Source organism: Pungitius pungitius, chromosome 2 (genome assembly GCF_949316345.1).
Source record: "Pungitius pungitius chromosome 2, fPunPun2.1, whole genome shotgun sequence".
Classification (NCBI taxonomy): domain Eukaryota; kingdom Metazoa; phylum Chordata; class Actinopteri; order Perciformes; family Gasterosteidae; genus Pungitius; species Pungitius pungitius.
In genome coordinates this window covers 13,825,702-13,837,756 of record NC_084901.1, presented here as the reverse complement: position 1 = coordinate 13,837,756, position 12,055 = coordinate 13,825,702, and the positions used below count along the sequence as shown (strand labels likewise).

The following is a 12,055-nucleotide window of genomic DNA, read 5'->3' as shown; positions in this document are numbered from 1 at the left end:
CTGTCACAGACATTTCCTCCTTGACTGCGTGTGCGACTCATCTTGGATTCATGACTGGATTCAAGTTGTTCCGATTCCTCTGTGAATTCCTTAAGAAGCAGGGTGGAGCACAGAGCAGGTAATTAAGCGTTAAGAGCATTTAAGTAACCCGAACCACGAGAGCAGATGTTGAGCAGCTGGATGCTAAGAGGAGCAGGGTTGACTGTGCTGTAACATACAGCCGTGGGCAGGAGTTGATCCATACGTTCTGTGGGCCGGAGGAGCGAATACCACCCACTGAATACCACACACAGCTGTGGTGCTGATGGCTGACGCACCAACACGCCTCCTCCAGCGCGGTGATAACAGATGGAGACACCAGAACTCTGAATCCAGAGGGGTCACGTTTTGGTGTAGAACCTGTGTGACCCTACACACTGAAGAAGAAGGGAGATGCAAAGTGGTGTCAGATGCTAGCAGCCTCATGGGCCCTGTACACAGAGGTCCTGTAACACCGTTATATCTGCTTCTATTCCATTCAAACGTTTCTGTAAGAAAGAAGCCGCTCTAACACATTTCCTTATGGAGCTTTGTCAAAGAACCACTGAAGAAGAGATGAAACAAATGAGCAGTCGACTGAAATAACAATGGAGGGCCGAACAGATCTGTGTGTTGATGGATCACTTTGGCCAGCGCCATGATGAATGAATACACAGATGAAAGTTTACGTTATACTTTCTTTCCTTTTTTTCAAATTATTTTGACCTTTTTCCCCATGACATTTCTATACCCAACGTATTTTGACTTTTTTTCCACATAATATTTTGACTTTTTTTTCCAAAATGTCTTTCCACACAATATTTTTTTTACTATATTATATATATGTATTTTAGACACAGCGTATTTTAACTGTTTTTTAAAAACTTTTCTGACCTTACATATTTCGACAAATTCTTTTTGACATTTTTATCCATCACATCAGTAAAATGTATTTTGACTTTTTTTCAAAACATTTTTTGACCCAATATTTTTTTACTTCATTTTCCATGACATTTGACAATATGAAACATTTGGACTTAAAAAACCCCAAAAGTCCACCGATTTTTATTTACTTATTCAACAAATTTATTTATGTATTTAATGTTATGCTACTTTAAATTACTTTGATTGGATTTGAATATCATTTTAGCTTTTAAGGTGTTTCAATTGTTACAATTACAATTGTTAATTTTTACTATATTTTTGATACATTTAACGTTGTTTGGCCTTTTAAATATATATATATATATACTTATGTATTTGACAGAGTTGATCTTTATCGTTTGAAATTGTATGTTTTTTTCACAAATTCAAAACGTGTTTGACGAGTTTCCGAAGTGTTCCTGAAGGCATCACAGATAAATTCCGCCCCCCGCCCAAGCGGCCCGAACGGTGCGTTCAAGGGACTGTTTTCAAAAAAAAGTTGACAACAGAGAGACGAAGAAGAAGACAAAAAAGACGAAGAAGAGGAAGAGGAGGAGCGCTGAGTTAGAGCCGCTTCGAAGCCACAGCAGAGCTCCGCAGCACCGGGAGCACCGGGAGGAATGGGCTGCAGCCACAGCAAGGTGAGGGACACCGGGCACAACGTAGCGGTAAAGCCCGGGAGAAGTCGTCTGTTTGTGGGGGCCGCTGCTCGCTGCTCGCCGCGGCGGCGCCGCGCCGCTCGTTCACGTGCTGCGACCCGCGGGTCCGAAAGGACCCCAAAACACACTTTTACCACTAATCACATGAAACTAAACCACCGCCCGAGTCAGACGATGAACGGCCCGTTTTAAGAAACACACAGTGGACCTGAACGTTGCTTTTATTTTCTTCTTCTCTGAACATCTGTTTCTAATCTGGCGTCGTGTTTGAATCTGTTCCCACGGTGCGAGGGAACCGGATTGAATCCGGTTTACCCCCGTGACGTCATTTAGGGCAAGTTTATCTCCGTTATCACCTCTAAAATCATCTTATCCTCAAATAAAGGATTCCTCTTTGCCTTTACTTAAGTATCGACACTTTAATCTCCTTTAAAATCTCTAAATTCATCTTAATCGGAGTTAAAGTGTATTTAATTAAAGTTAGTAGTGTTGTTGCTCAACACAAACCCGCAATATTATTGTACGCACTCTTGATACTTCTTGTGATACTGTTGAGTACATCGTCTCCCACAATCCTGTGTGTGTGCATGCACGTGTGTCTAGCTATATGTGTGTATACACGTGTGTATGTGTGTGTGTATATGTGTGTATATATATATATATATATATATATATATATATAAATATATATATATATACACACACACAGGTCGACCTGAGTGCCATTGACCTGTTGCCTCTGGAGATGTTGTTGATGTTTTCTTGGTGGTGGACTTTATGATTTTAGCTCACAGGGCGATAAGTTGTTCAGCTGTTGTCTCCGGTTATTGATAGAAGATGACGGAGTGGCTTCATGTGGGTCACTGGGGGAGGGGGGGGGCATTCTAATTCTGGATCATTTAAAATCTCTCTTGACTTTCTTCTATTAGTAAAAACAGTCTTTTGTCTGAGGGTGTCTCTGGAGAGGAGATGTGTGTGTGTGTGTGTGTGTGTGTGTGTGTGTGTGTCTATAGCAGCTGTTGATGGCAGCTATTGTACTAGTTATTGGGACTAGATCGATTGGACTAGTCATTGGGATCAATTATTGGACCAGTTGTTGCATAAGTAACTGCAGTGAAGATTATCTCAGAATAGAATGGACTTAGAGGCTCAGAGTCTGAGCTCCAGCTCGACTACAAACCCTTCAGAGGACTTTCTGTTCTTCAACATCTTTATTTCCTCTTTGAAAACGCTTTTTTCTGTGAAGATCTTATAATTGTTTTTCACATATTCCATGATTTAGCTTATGGTTTATAATTTTCTCATAATTAACAAACCCAAGATGCACCATCTAAGCGAATAAACACAAACTACACACAAGTTTAATTATAATATTAATGTTGTATAATATACTAATTATACTAATAATTATAATCTAACTATGAGGATAAAAGTTACATATTCAAACATCAGCTTCTAGTTGTTTACTGTCACTTTAAGTTTTCTGTTGCTAAATAATTTCGGCCTAGTGATGTCATCGGTGTTGACATCATCCAGGTTCACGAGAACCTTCTGCAGTTCAGACTCCAGCAGAGACCAGAGATCCACTAGCAGAGACCATTCCACTGTGGACAGAGACCAGTCCACTGTGGACAGAGACCAGTCCACAGTGGACAGACCCAGATCCTCTAGCAGAGACCAGTCATCTGTGGACCAATTTGCCGGATGCATGATGCTTTTATTTGGCTGTAAACGTGGAGTTTGGACCGTTAATTAAGTCAGTAAATCTTTTCATGCTCAAGTTCAACATCTGGAGCCAAAACAGAAAAAACTCAACAGCTGTTATTCACTTTAAGGATGTGAAGCTCTTTGATGCTTTTAGAGATTTTAATCAGCGTTTGTGGAGATTTGGTTCTCTGAACTAAAGCATCATGAAATTCCAAGATTTTGTTACCCAGATTTCCTAAAATGTTTTAATCTGTTTGCTAAGTAGTTTGTTTTATCTACAAAAAAGGAGGATGTCTTGATTAATGAATCGTGTATTTCTTAATTGAAAATAAGACACAATTCTACGTTACATGACACGTCATGTTCCTGTGGATCAGGCTAAAAGAACGAGATCATGTTTCAGCCCTCTTGAAAACGACCCTGTGTGACCCCTCCTTCGGTGGCCTCGGGGTCCTCCGTGTGACTCATCGCCCAGCTGATGTTGTCCCCGGGTTACCGCGGCAACCAGAGCCAACGTTGCACCGTCGCCCTAACTCCGCCGTTGCAATGCAGTGTGGGTAGTTTGGGATCGCAGGACACGAGAAACAAAGCGGAGGATTGAATAATGCCTCATGAATAATCAATAGGATTATTGACAAGTTCCACCTGGAGACCAGACGTCACCTTATGGAACCGATCGTCGTATTGATTGTTATTTACTGTTTTGTTGATCAGTAACAAAGTCCTTGTTCACCCTGCAGGAGCTTTGGCTCCTCCCTTAATGATTTGCCTTGTTAAGGGTCCAGTTGCATTGTGGGTAATGCAGGGGCCGGTTTTGATTATGACAGATTGAATCCATGTAGTACATGTGATACGTTAGTAGCACACCAGGGGGCTGAGTGGACCAGGTGGATGTGATAGAACGTGTTAATTATTCATCTCAGCTGTTTAATCCTGTTCATTTAATCTGGTAATCTGATTACCCATTGCAACAGAGACCAGCCTAGAGAGAAGACTAAGGACAAAGGCGTCACCAAAGGAAGTTGCTCTGGTGCTAGCTGTCTCTATGCTAAGCTAACAGGCTAGCTGTCATTCTGCTCGTTGCCTGAAGCTTGGTTTTTACTCGACTCTAGTGATCAGGAGAATTGTGACACGAATTTCAGGTTGCCACCTTTTGCCTTAAAATACGGAATCGTACCGTATCTGAGAATAAAATGGGGTTTGTCCCGTACTATCTGAGTTGTCCTCAATGCAGCCTCACTGGCAAATAATGGTCCTGTAATACTCGCTGCCATCGTTGGTTGCATTGGCCGGGAACCTACAACCGTTTTGGAAGTTGCGTAACGTCCGTCTCTAAAACTTTCTTCTTTCTTTTGTTGTCATCAGAAGAAAAGCAAAGGCAAGAAGGGAGAGAAGAACCAGAAGGACAAGGGAGGCCGAGATGAAGGAGGTGAGTTCTTTCTCACTTCCTGCTTTTTGAGAATCAATCTGACAGAAAACATTGAGATGAAATTTTCTAAGATTTATTTGTTTTGACCTCTAAACCAGCTGATTTAAAACAAATGATTTCCCTGTTGATAAATCATCTTCCAAACCAACAATATAGTCCTTATTATTTATTTATTGTATAGTTAGCATTTCATTCTTCTAATTAATAAGGACCTCACAGATCTGTTGTATTAAAACATGTGACTTCTGTGATGATGTCATACACTCATAATAACGGTGGGGTTAGTCTGTTCAAATAGACCTTGTGGGCTTGTCACGACAGGGCGGACTGCTTCTTTCACACCTGCATTCCATTTAGTGGAGTCAGAGGGTGCTGTGGTTCCTCCATCCTCATGTTAGTCCTGCTCCTCTGTGTCGGAGCCCGGTTTTCTGAAGGGACTCCGGTGCACCTTCACCTTTGTCCACTGGATCCACAGTAAATAAAGTGTGTTTTTAAGGTCATGTGACTGAATGAAGCATCTGCTGTGAGGCGGTGACTCTTCTTCTCTCATCTCCAGTCACGAGCAGATTGTGGAGTTCTGTCATTCTTGCATCGTGACATCATCCATGATGTCATCATACAGATGTTATAGGGAGTGACCTCCCGATGTCGGGGGTGGGGTTCAGTCCAGGTGTTTGAGAAAGAAGGAGTAATGATTTGTGAAACAAGAATCCGGGAGCGTTTACTAAAATGTGTTGTGTGTGTATCTCAGTCTGATTTTTAAATGTTTCTTCATCATCGTCAGCCCACTGAAGTCCATGAACAACAAATAATCTTCCTCTCCTCCGCCTCTTGCTTTTGTAAAAACGACTAAACTTGAGGTCCATTGAATAGACATGTTAACAAATAGGTTCATTTAAAAAGAGTTTTAATGCATATCATATGAAAATTCAAATGTTTAAATTAAGATTTTTACTATTCATTCGATTCATTGCTTAAAAACAAAGGGGATGGAATGTGATTATCAGAACAAAGAACAAAGAAGATGAAACAACCCAAAGAAGGGTTGTTTCTGCCTCTGAATGGTCACATGACTCTGGTCACGTACCTTTGGTCAGCAAAATAAAAGCTGTGCTGAGTGATTTTTACACTACGCTATTAGTACTTTTCAAGCTTCTAGTCCAAGTACTTGATAGTTTCAAGAGTTTATTTGAGTGTTTTGTGTGTTTTAAGTGACGGTTCACCTGTCCCTCTTCGTGTCACAGGGTCGTCCTCTGCAGGTAAACATCCGTCAGGTGAGCCAGACTTCTGTCTGCAGAAGCAGCTCGAGCGCTTTGAGTGGCAGCTCAGAATCCTAAGAGCGGCCAATGGGAATCCGGAGAGGGCGGAGCTTTTGAAGGACCACGCTGAGGAGGAGGTGTGCGCCCTCGTCCTGAGCCTCCTTGACAAGGTGAGGAGCTCCTCTATCAATACAACTTCATTGATCCCCGTGGGGGGCGTTGATGTGGAAACTAATATTCTGACCCACTGAGTCCACATGTGTCTCTGCAAATATAACAACGACAATCTTTTCTCATTTGGGGAATATATATATCATTGTTTTTCTAACTTATTTTTCATTATCAGCATTATTATTTGTATTATCTCAATTTTTTCTGTTATTTTCAATATTACTTTTAATTTTATTGTTGTAACTTTCTAATTTTTAAATTACATTTTTTTATTTTTAGAACACAATTATGAACACAAGCCACAGTAAGATGATCTGCTTCATTATCAGACGTTATTCTTAGACCATAAGTCCACGTAGGATAAACTGTGTGAAACTTTCCCTCTTTTGCCTCTTTTAATTTAAATATTAAATATTTTTTGCTTATTAACAGTCGACCTGTGTCCACAGCAGTCATTCATGTGTCTTCCTAGTTTCCCTCCTCATATGAAAACAGCTCATTTTCACACTAACACGTCTCTTCCCTCTTCTTAATTATTTATTTTTTCAGGTGAAAACTGAGACGACGGCCGATTTGAACGTTTTCCACGAACAGAAAAGTCAATCTTGCACTGAAGAACATCGGAGGAACGTGGAAGGTAAGAAGCTCCACACGCGGAGTGAACTGTCTGTACGACCTGATGGCGTAAACAACAAAACTACGTGATCATCGTCAGAATGAGACGCGGTGAAAGACGCTCTCCTCCTGACAGAGACACCACTCTGCTTCGTTTTGATCACTCTGTCATTGCACCGCTTTCATCTTGTGATTTCGGCAGGTTTAGGACTCGTTAAAGGTTTGTGCTGAAATAAAGGAGAATTCTTTATCACAACAAATGCACAGGCCGTCTGCAGAATTGATCACAATGCTTTTTATAGACGTTAAAAGCTGGGTTCTTTTCTTTTTCTTGTGCAGAGCTGCAAAAGAAACACGAACAGGAGAGAACTGAAGTTACTGAAAAGTTCCAGGCGACTGAAAACGCCCTCAAGGTAAAACAAAGCAAATCACTTTTCTCTCACCTGCAGAAAGTTTCGTCATGTTAATATTTTTTAATTTGAAGGATGAAGTGCAGCAGCTGACCGCTGATCTGCAGGTTTACAACAAGCTGAAGAGGAGGGTGGAAGGCTCCACGTTTAAGAAGGACCTGCAGAGGAACATCCAGGTGTGTCTCTGTCCAGCTGATGGTCGTGTGCACCTCCATAAGCAGTTAGTCTGTTAAAGGATCTACATGCAGACTTTTTACTAATCTGCATCATGATGTTATTTCTGCATTGTTTTATGTTCATAGAAATAAAATCGGAGCAAAGCAGTTTTTTCAGCTGTAAGAACAAATGTTGTTTTTGTGCTTCGTGGCCTCCAGGCTCATGGCAGCCCAGGTGCATTCTGGGAGTCGGAGCAGGAGTCTCTGCTGTTTGTGATCGAGATGAAGAGTGAGTGCGTGCAGGAGCAGAGGAGGAAGCTGCAGCAGATGGACGCTCTGGTATGAAAACTGATTCTTCCTACAAACCTCTTGTGTGTTCAACTCTCCATCAATCGTCTTTTTCCACTTTCTTCTTCGTCTTCTTGACTCTCAGGTGGAGACTAATCTGTCTTTAGAGGATCAGATCGTCCACATCCTGCAGCAGAACGAGGATCTGAAGGTCCGGATAGACAACGGCCAGACTCTGATCCAGTAGGTTTCCGCTCTTCTTCTCTGAAACCGGCGGTGGCTCCATGAGCAGCGCCGCGGCGCCCCCTGCAGGACAACTAGTGCTCTCACACCTTCTATCTTCACTGTGCTGGTCCGTGGTTAAAATAATATGATGAGTGGAATGCTTATCATAGCGGTTTCTGGAGTTTAAGGGAATTCAAAATTGAGTAATATGTAATATGTTTACATTATTACCGAAACATCCGAGTGAGACTGCATTACTTTCAGCCCATTGGGGAAAGAAAGTGGAAGAAACGCCTTCACCCAGACTGCAAGAATGATTTAATTCTGTTTAAATAGTTCTTTTTATGTTAGAACAACAAATCAAGACACATATGGCCAAATTAAACGGAGCTTTTATTAGAATGCCCATAATAATAATTATAATAAGATAAGGTAAAATCATGTTGTTGTTTTTAATATAGTTTTGATTATTTAAACCATACATCTAGAATCCTCAACTTTAAATATGTTGAAATAAAATAGTTTCTGGCCTTGAAGATTTGGATTTAAGTCCAATAATACTAGTTTGTTCGAAACGCTCAACGTCAAGTTTAGTTCAAATGAATAAGACCCAAAATTCCAAACAAGGTACAAATGTTGTGTTTTTTCTTGCTGTTTAATTTAGTATAAAACCCCAAGTTTATCAAATAAAATAAATGCTTAAAGCTATTTTGCAGATGTTCTAACTTTAAATGCATTTATTTATACCTCCCGTTTCCCAGGCAACTATCGAAAGAGCAGCACGACCTGAAGGTGGTGCTGGAGAGGCAGTCCTTGCTCAACCAGAAGCTTTCTCAGGAAAAAGAGCAGCTGATGTTCAAACTGAGACACAGAGACTCGTGTCCCACCATCCACCTGCCGGCCATGATGCAGGAGATCGCCCCCAGGTGAAAGAAACCCCGGTAACACCAAGGCTGTCCCGCTCTCTACGGTAATGGTGAATGTTGTTATGTTAGCTCGTTAGCTTGTTAGCTTTGAAAGGAAGTTTGATTCCTTTCAAACGACAAATATCTGTATATCAAAAGCCTTTTGGGGTTTTGCCCATTTTGAAAGGCAGCGGCTACTTGAGGGGCTAGCTAGCGAGCTAACGGGTATCTGGACCCCATAAACTCGACTGCAGACCATTTTTACCGTCTCTTCCTTGCAGTATTGTATAAAATAATAGTTTTTGGGCTTCCTTGTTTGTGTTATCGGAGTTTGTCGTCACCTTTGTGAACGGATCCATCAATCATGCTGATCATTTAGCCGCGCTTTGGAACCTTCCAGTTCCACCGAAGTGCCTGAGACTCCATTAATAAGCAGTGATGTCGACATAAAGCTGGATCTTCTGGTTTGTTAGGAAAAATCCAACAGGATCTACCTCAAAACGCAGAGGGTTGAAAACTAAACGACAAGTTGAGTGTCCCCTCCGACTCTTGTCCAGCTTGGTTATGTTCCAGTGAAAATCCTTGAAGGTCTTCTTCCACTAACCCTCCTAAAACACCTTTCTAAATGGCACATCAACGGTTAAGGAGTGCTCGCGAATTAGCGAAGCTTCAAGAAGCGCTTGTATTTATTCTTCCTAGTCTTGGTCGTCCACTCCAACTACTCGGTTACTCCAAGCATCCCATTAACAATCCATTCTTAAATATATTAGTGTGAAAGTCCGCTCGGGTTCTGTCCACCTCCAGGTGAAGGAATCAGTCAAAGATGCTCTAGATTTAAAGCTGAACAGTATTCAAACAATCCCCAACTAGAACAAACGCTCCCAAATCAACTCCGATCGACTGCAATGTTTCTGGTTCCCTATAAAACTTTTGCCAAATGTTTTCTTTTTTTTAAGTTTATTCACTTTGCTTTTTGACACTTATTTTGTGTGCCTTGCTTTAGTTTTTTTCCTTTTGTCAAAACCTAAACACGACTTGATGTTGTTGGTTTTGACTCTTCAGTCTGCTGTCGAGGGAAGACACCACTTCACTTTCAGAGTCAAATGTTTGAATACAGTTCTAAGTATTAACGAAGACGAAGATGTTTTGTTGAACCTCACAATCAATAAACTATGTAACGCGTCTAAATCAGTAAAAAAAATAATAGAATAGTGGAATATATTTTTGTGTTTTAGCACGCCAGCATCTTGGCTCAGGGGAAGCTAGTCAGTCATTTCAAAGTAAAACCTCAGAAAAACCTGATTTCTTCATGATTACGGAGGTTTTATCACCCAAATCGTCAGTGTTGCTCTAGATCACATTTCATTACCTTGAGATTGAGCAACATTAGAATTCTAACACTCACAGCAGAAGTATGTTAACACGGCAAAACACTGAATGTTTGAAACTATTATGCCACCATGTGAATTACCCTTAGTCAGTGAAATGCTCGCTAACATGCTACCGTTAGCAGGTTAGCATTCAGCCTAGAAAAGTTGCGTTCAGCTTTTTAGCTCAAATTGTCCTCGGCACACATTCAACTGTTTTATTTAGAGATAAATGACAACTGGCTGACTTAATCTCAGATGATACTCCGAGAGTTTTGACAGGTTCTTGCTAAGTGTGGGTTGCTGCTCAACTAAACCTGGTTTAGAGAAACGCTTGTCAACACGCTAGTGTTAGCATGTCGGAAATCACACATTAGAGTGTTAAAGTTGAGTCCAGTTTTTGACTTCACTTGTTGTAAAAAATAGTCATTTTACAGGCCTTCTAACGTTGATATACAATCTTTTTTTTGCCTGGTCCCATCAGAGACTCAGACTCTGCTTTGATTACGTAGCTTATTCTTCAGGTGAAGGCCCCTGTGGCTAGTTAGCAGTTATCAGTGAGCTAGCTAGCCGCTAACAAGCTGTTGCGCTAGCAAGGTAAAATGTTGTGTGGTTTGCTCACAGTTGGATCAGCTAACGCTAGCGAGCTAGCTAGGTATGAACATGGGTACTCTGATGCTACGGCTTCCCCATTTAGCTCCGTCTGTCTTTACCGTTGAAAAGTTATCAAGAACAACTCGATCACAATAATGACTGTAAACATCTCGCCTTTGAAAAGCTTGATAAGTGTTGGATTTATTATGCGTTACTTTTTGAAGATGTGAAAATGTTGCCATTTTGTCAGTTGAGAATTGTCTTTCTCTTTTTGTTAAGTGACAATTAATTCATGTGATGTGACATATTGCCAAAAAAGTCTGCGTTTTGACAACTCCGTCTCCTTTGCACTAGCACTTTGACAAGTATTTTACCAGGGGTTTGTATAAGTGAGAGTAGTTTTTCTCCATGTTGTATAGTTTAACTTTTTTTTGGCTTCTCTCATGTAGAAACATATTTCATCTTTGCTTCATTGGATTTAAAACCAACGGTTTGTCTTTCCTTTTGTGTTTTTGGCTTGACTTAATAAAAAGCTGCAAATAAAACTGTTGAGTTTCATGTCTGTGTTTGAAAATGTGCACATTGACATAAAGACAATAACTAGTATGTCATGACACTCCTCTTTTTCTCCTTAGACCCTGTTGAAGTGATCAGATTGAATACTTTCTTCCATGTAAAATATTTTTGTCTAAACTGTCCGTGTTTTTAAATATATGTAAATATTCAGAGCCATATACATATTTATAAATAGCTATACACTTTATTTGGTATACCTGTTCAATTGCTTGTTAATAGAAATTGCTAATCAGCCAATCACATGGCAGCTACTGGCTACATTGAGGCTTGTAGACGTGGCCAAGACAACTTGCTGAAGTTCAAACCCCAGTCAAAGGTCAGAGGAGAACGGGCAGGCTGGTTCCACATGATAGAAAGCAGTGTTGGGAAAGTTCACTTTCTACATGAACTAGTTCAAAGTTCAGTTCACAAATTTTAAAATGAACTAGTTCAGTTCATAGTTCAAACTTAAATATTTGAACTAAGTTCACAGTTTAGTTCTAGTTCAGTTCTTTTTTTCCATATGTTGTTGCAAGCTATTATTTTTCAAAATTATTGCCACAGCCCAGAACCACAGACAGCAATTATTTTATCAGTTTTAACACTGAAGCTATGGATCAGATTTCATCTTCATATCCAGCTTTGAATCCTTATCCAACCAGGGTTTACATTAGCATTAAGGGGATTGTTGCTTTAATGTTGCTGTCCATTCACTCCACACTAGCAGCAGCTGCAGCATTCACCCCTACAGTACATTCTCAAACACATGCTGCT

At 40.6% G+C, this 12,055-nt stretch overlaps 1 protein-coding gene across 1 annotated transcript; it reads left to right on the top strand.

Moving 5' to 3' along the window:
* The first annotated feature begins 1,403 nt into the window (after positions 1-1,403).
* ccdc69 (coiled-coil domain containing 69) lies at positions 1,404-11,286 on the top strand. Its single transcript, XM_037462189.2, has 9 exons — positions 1,404-1,583; positions 4,674-4,737; positions 5,982-6,166; positions 6,717-6,804; positions 7,122-7,195; positions 7,267-7,368; positions 7,567-7,686; positions 7,781-7,878; positions 8,622-11,286. Exons 1-9 carry the CDS (start codon positions 1,563-1,565, stop codon positions 8,788-8,790), a joined length of 921 nt encoding a protein of 306 aa, XP_037318086.2. The 5' UTR covers positions 1,404-1,562; the 3' UTR covers positions 8,791-11,286.
* Positions 11,287-12,055: the final 769 nt, after the last annotated feature.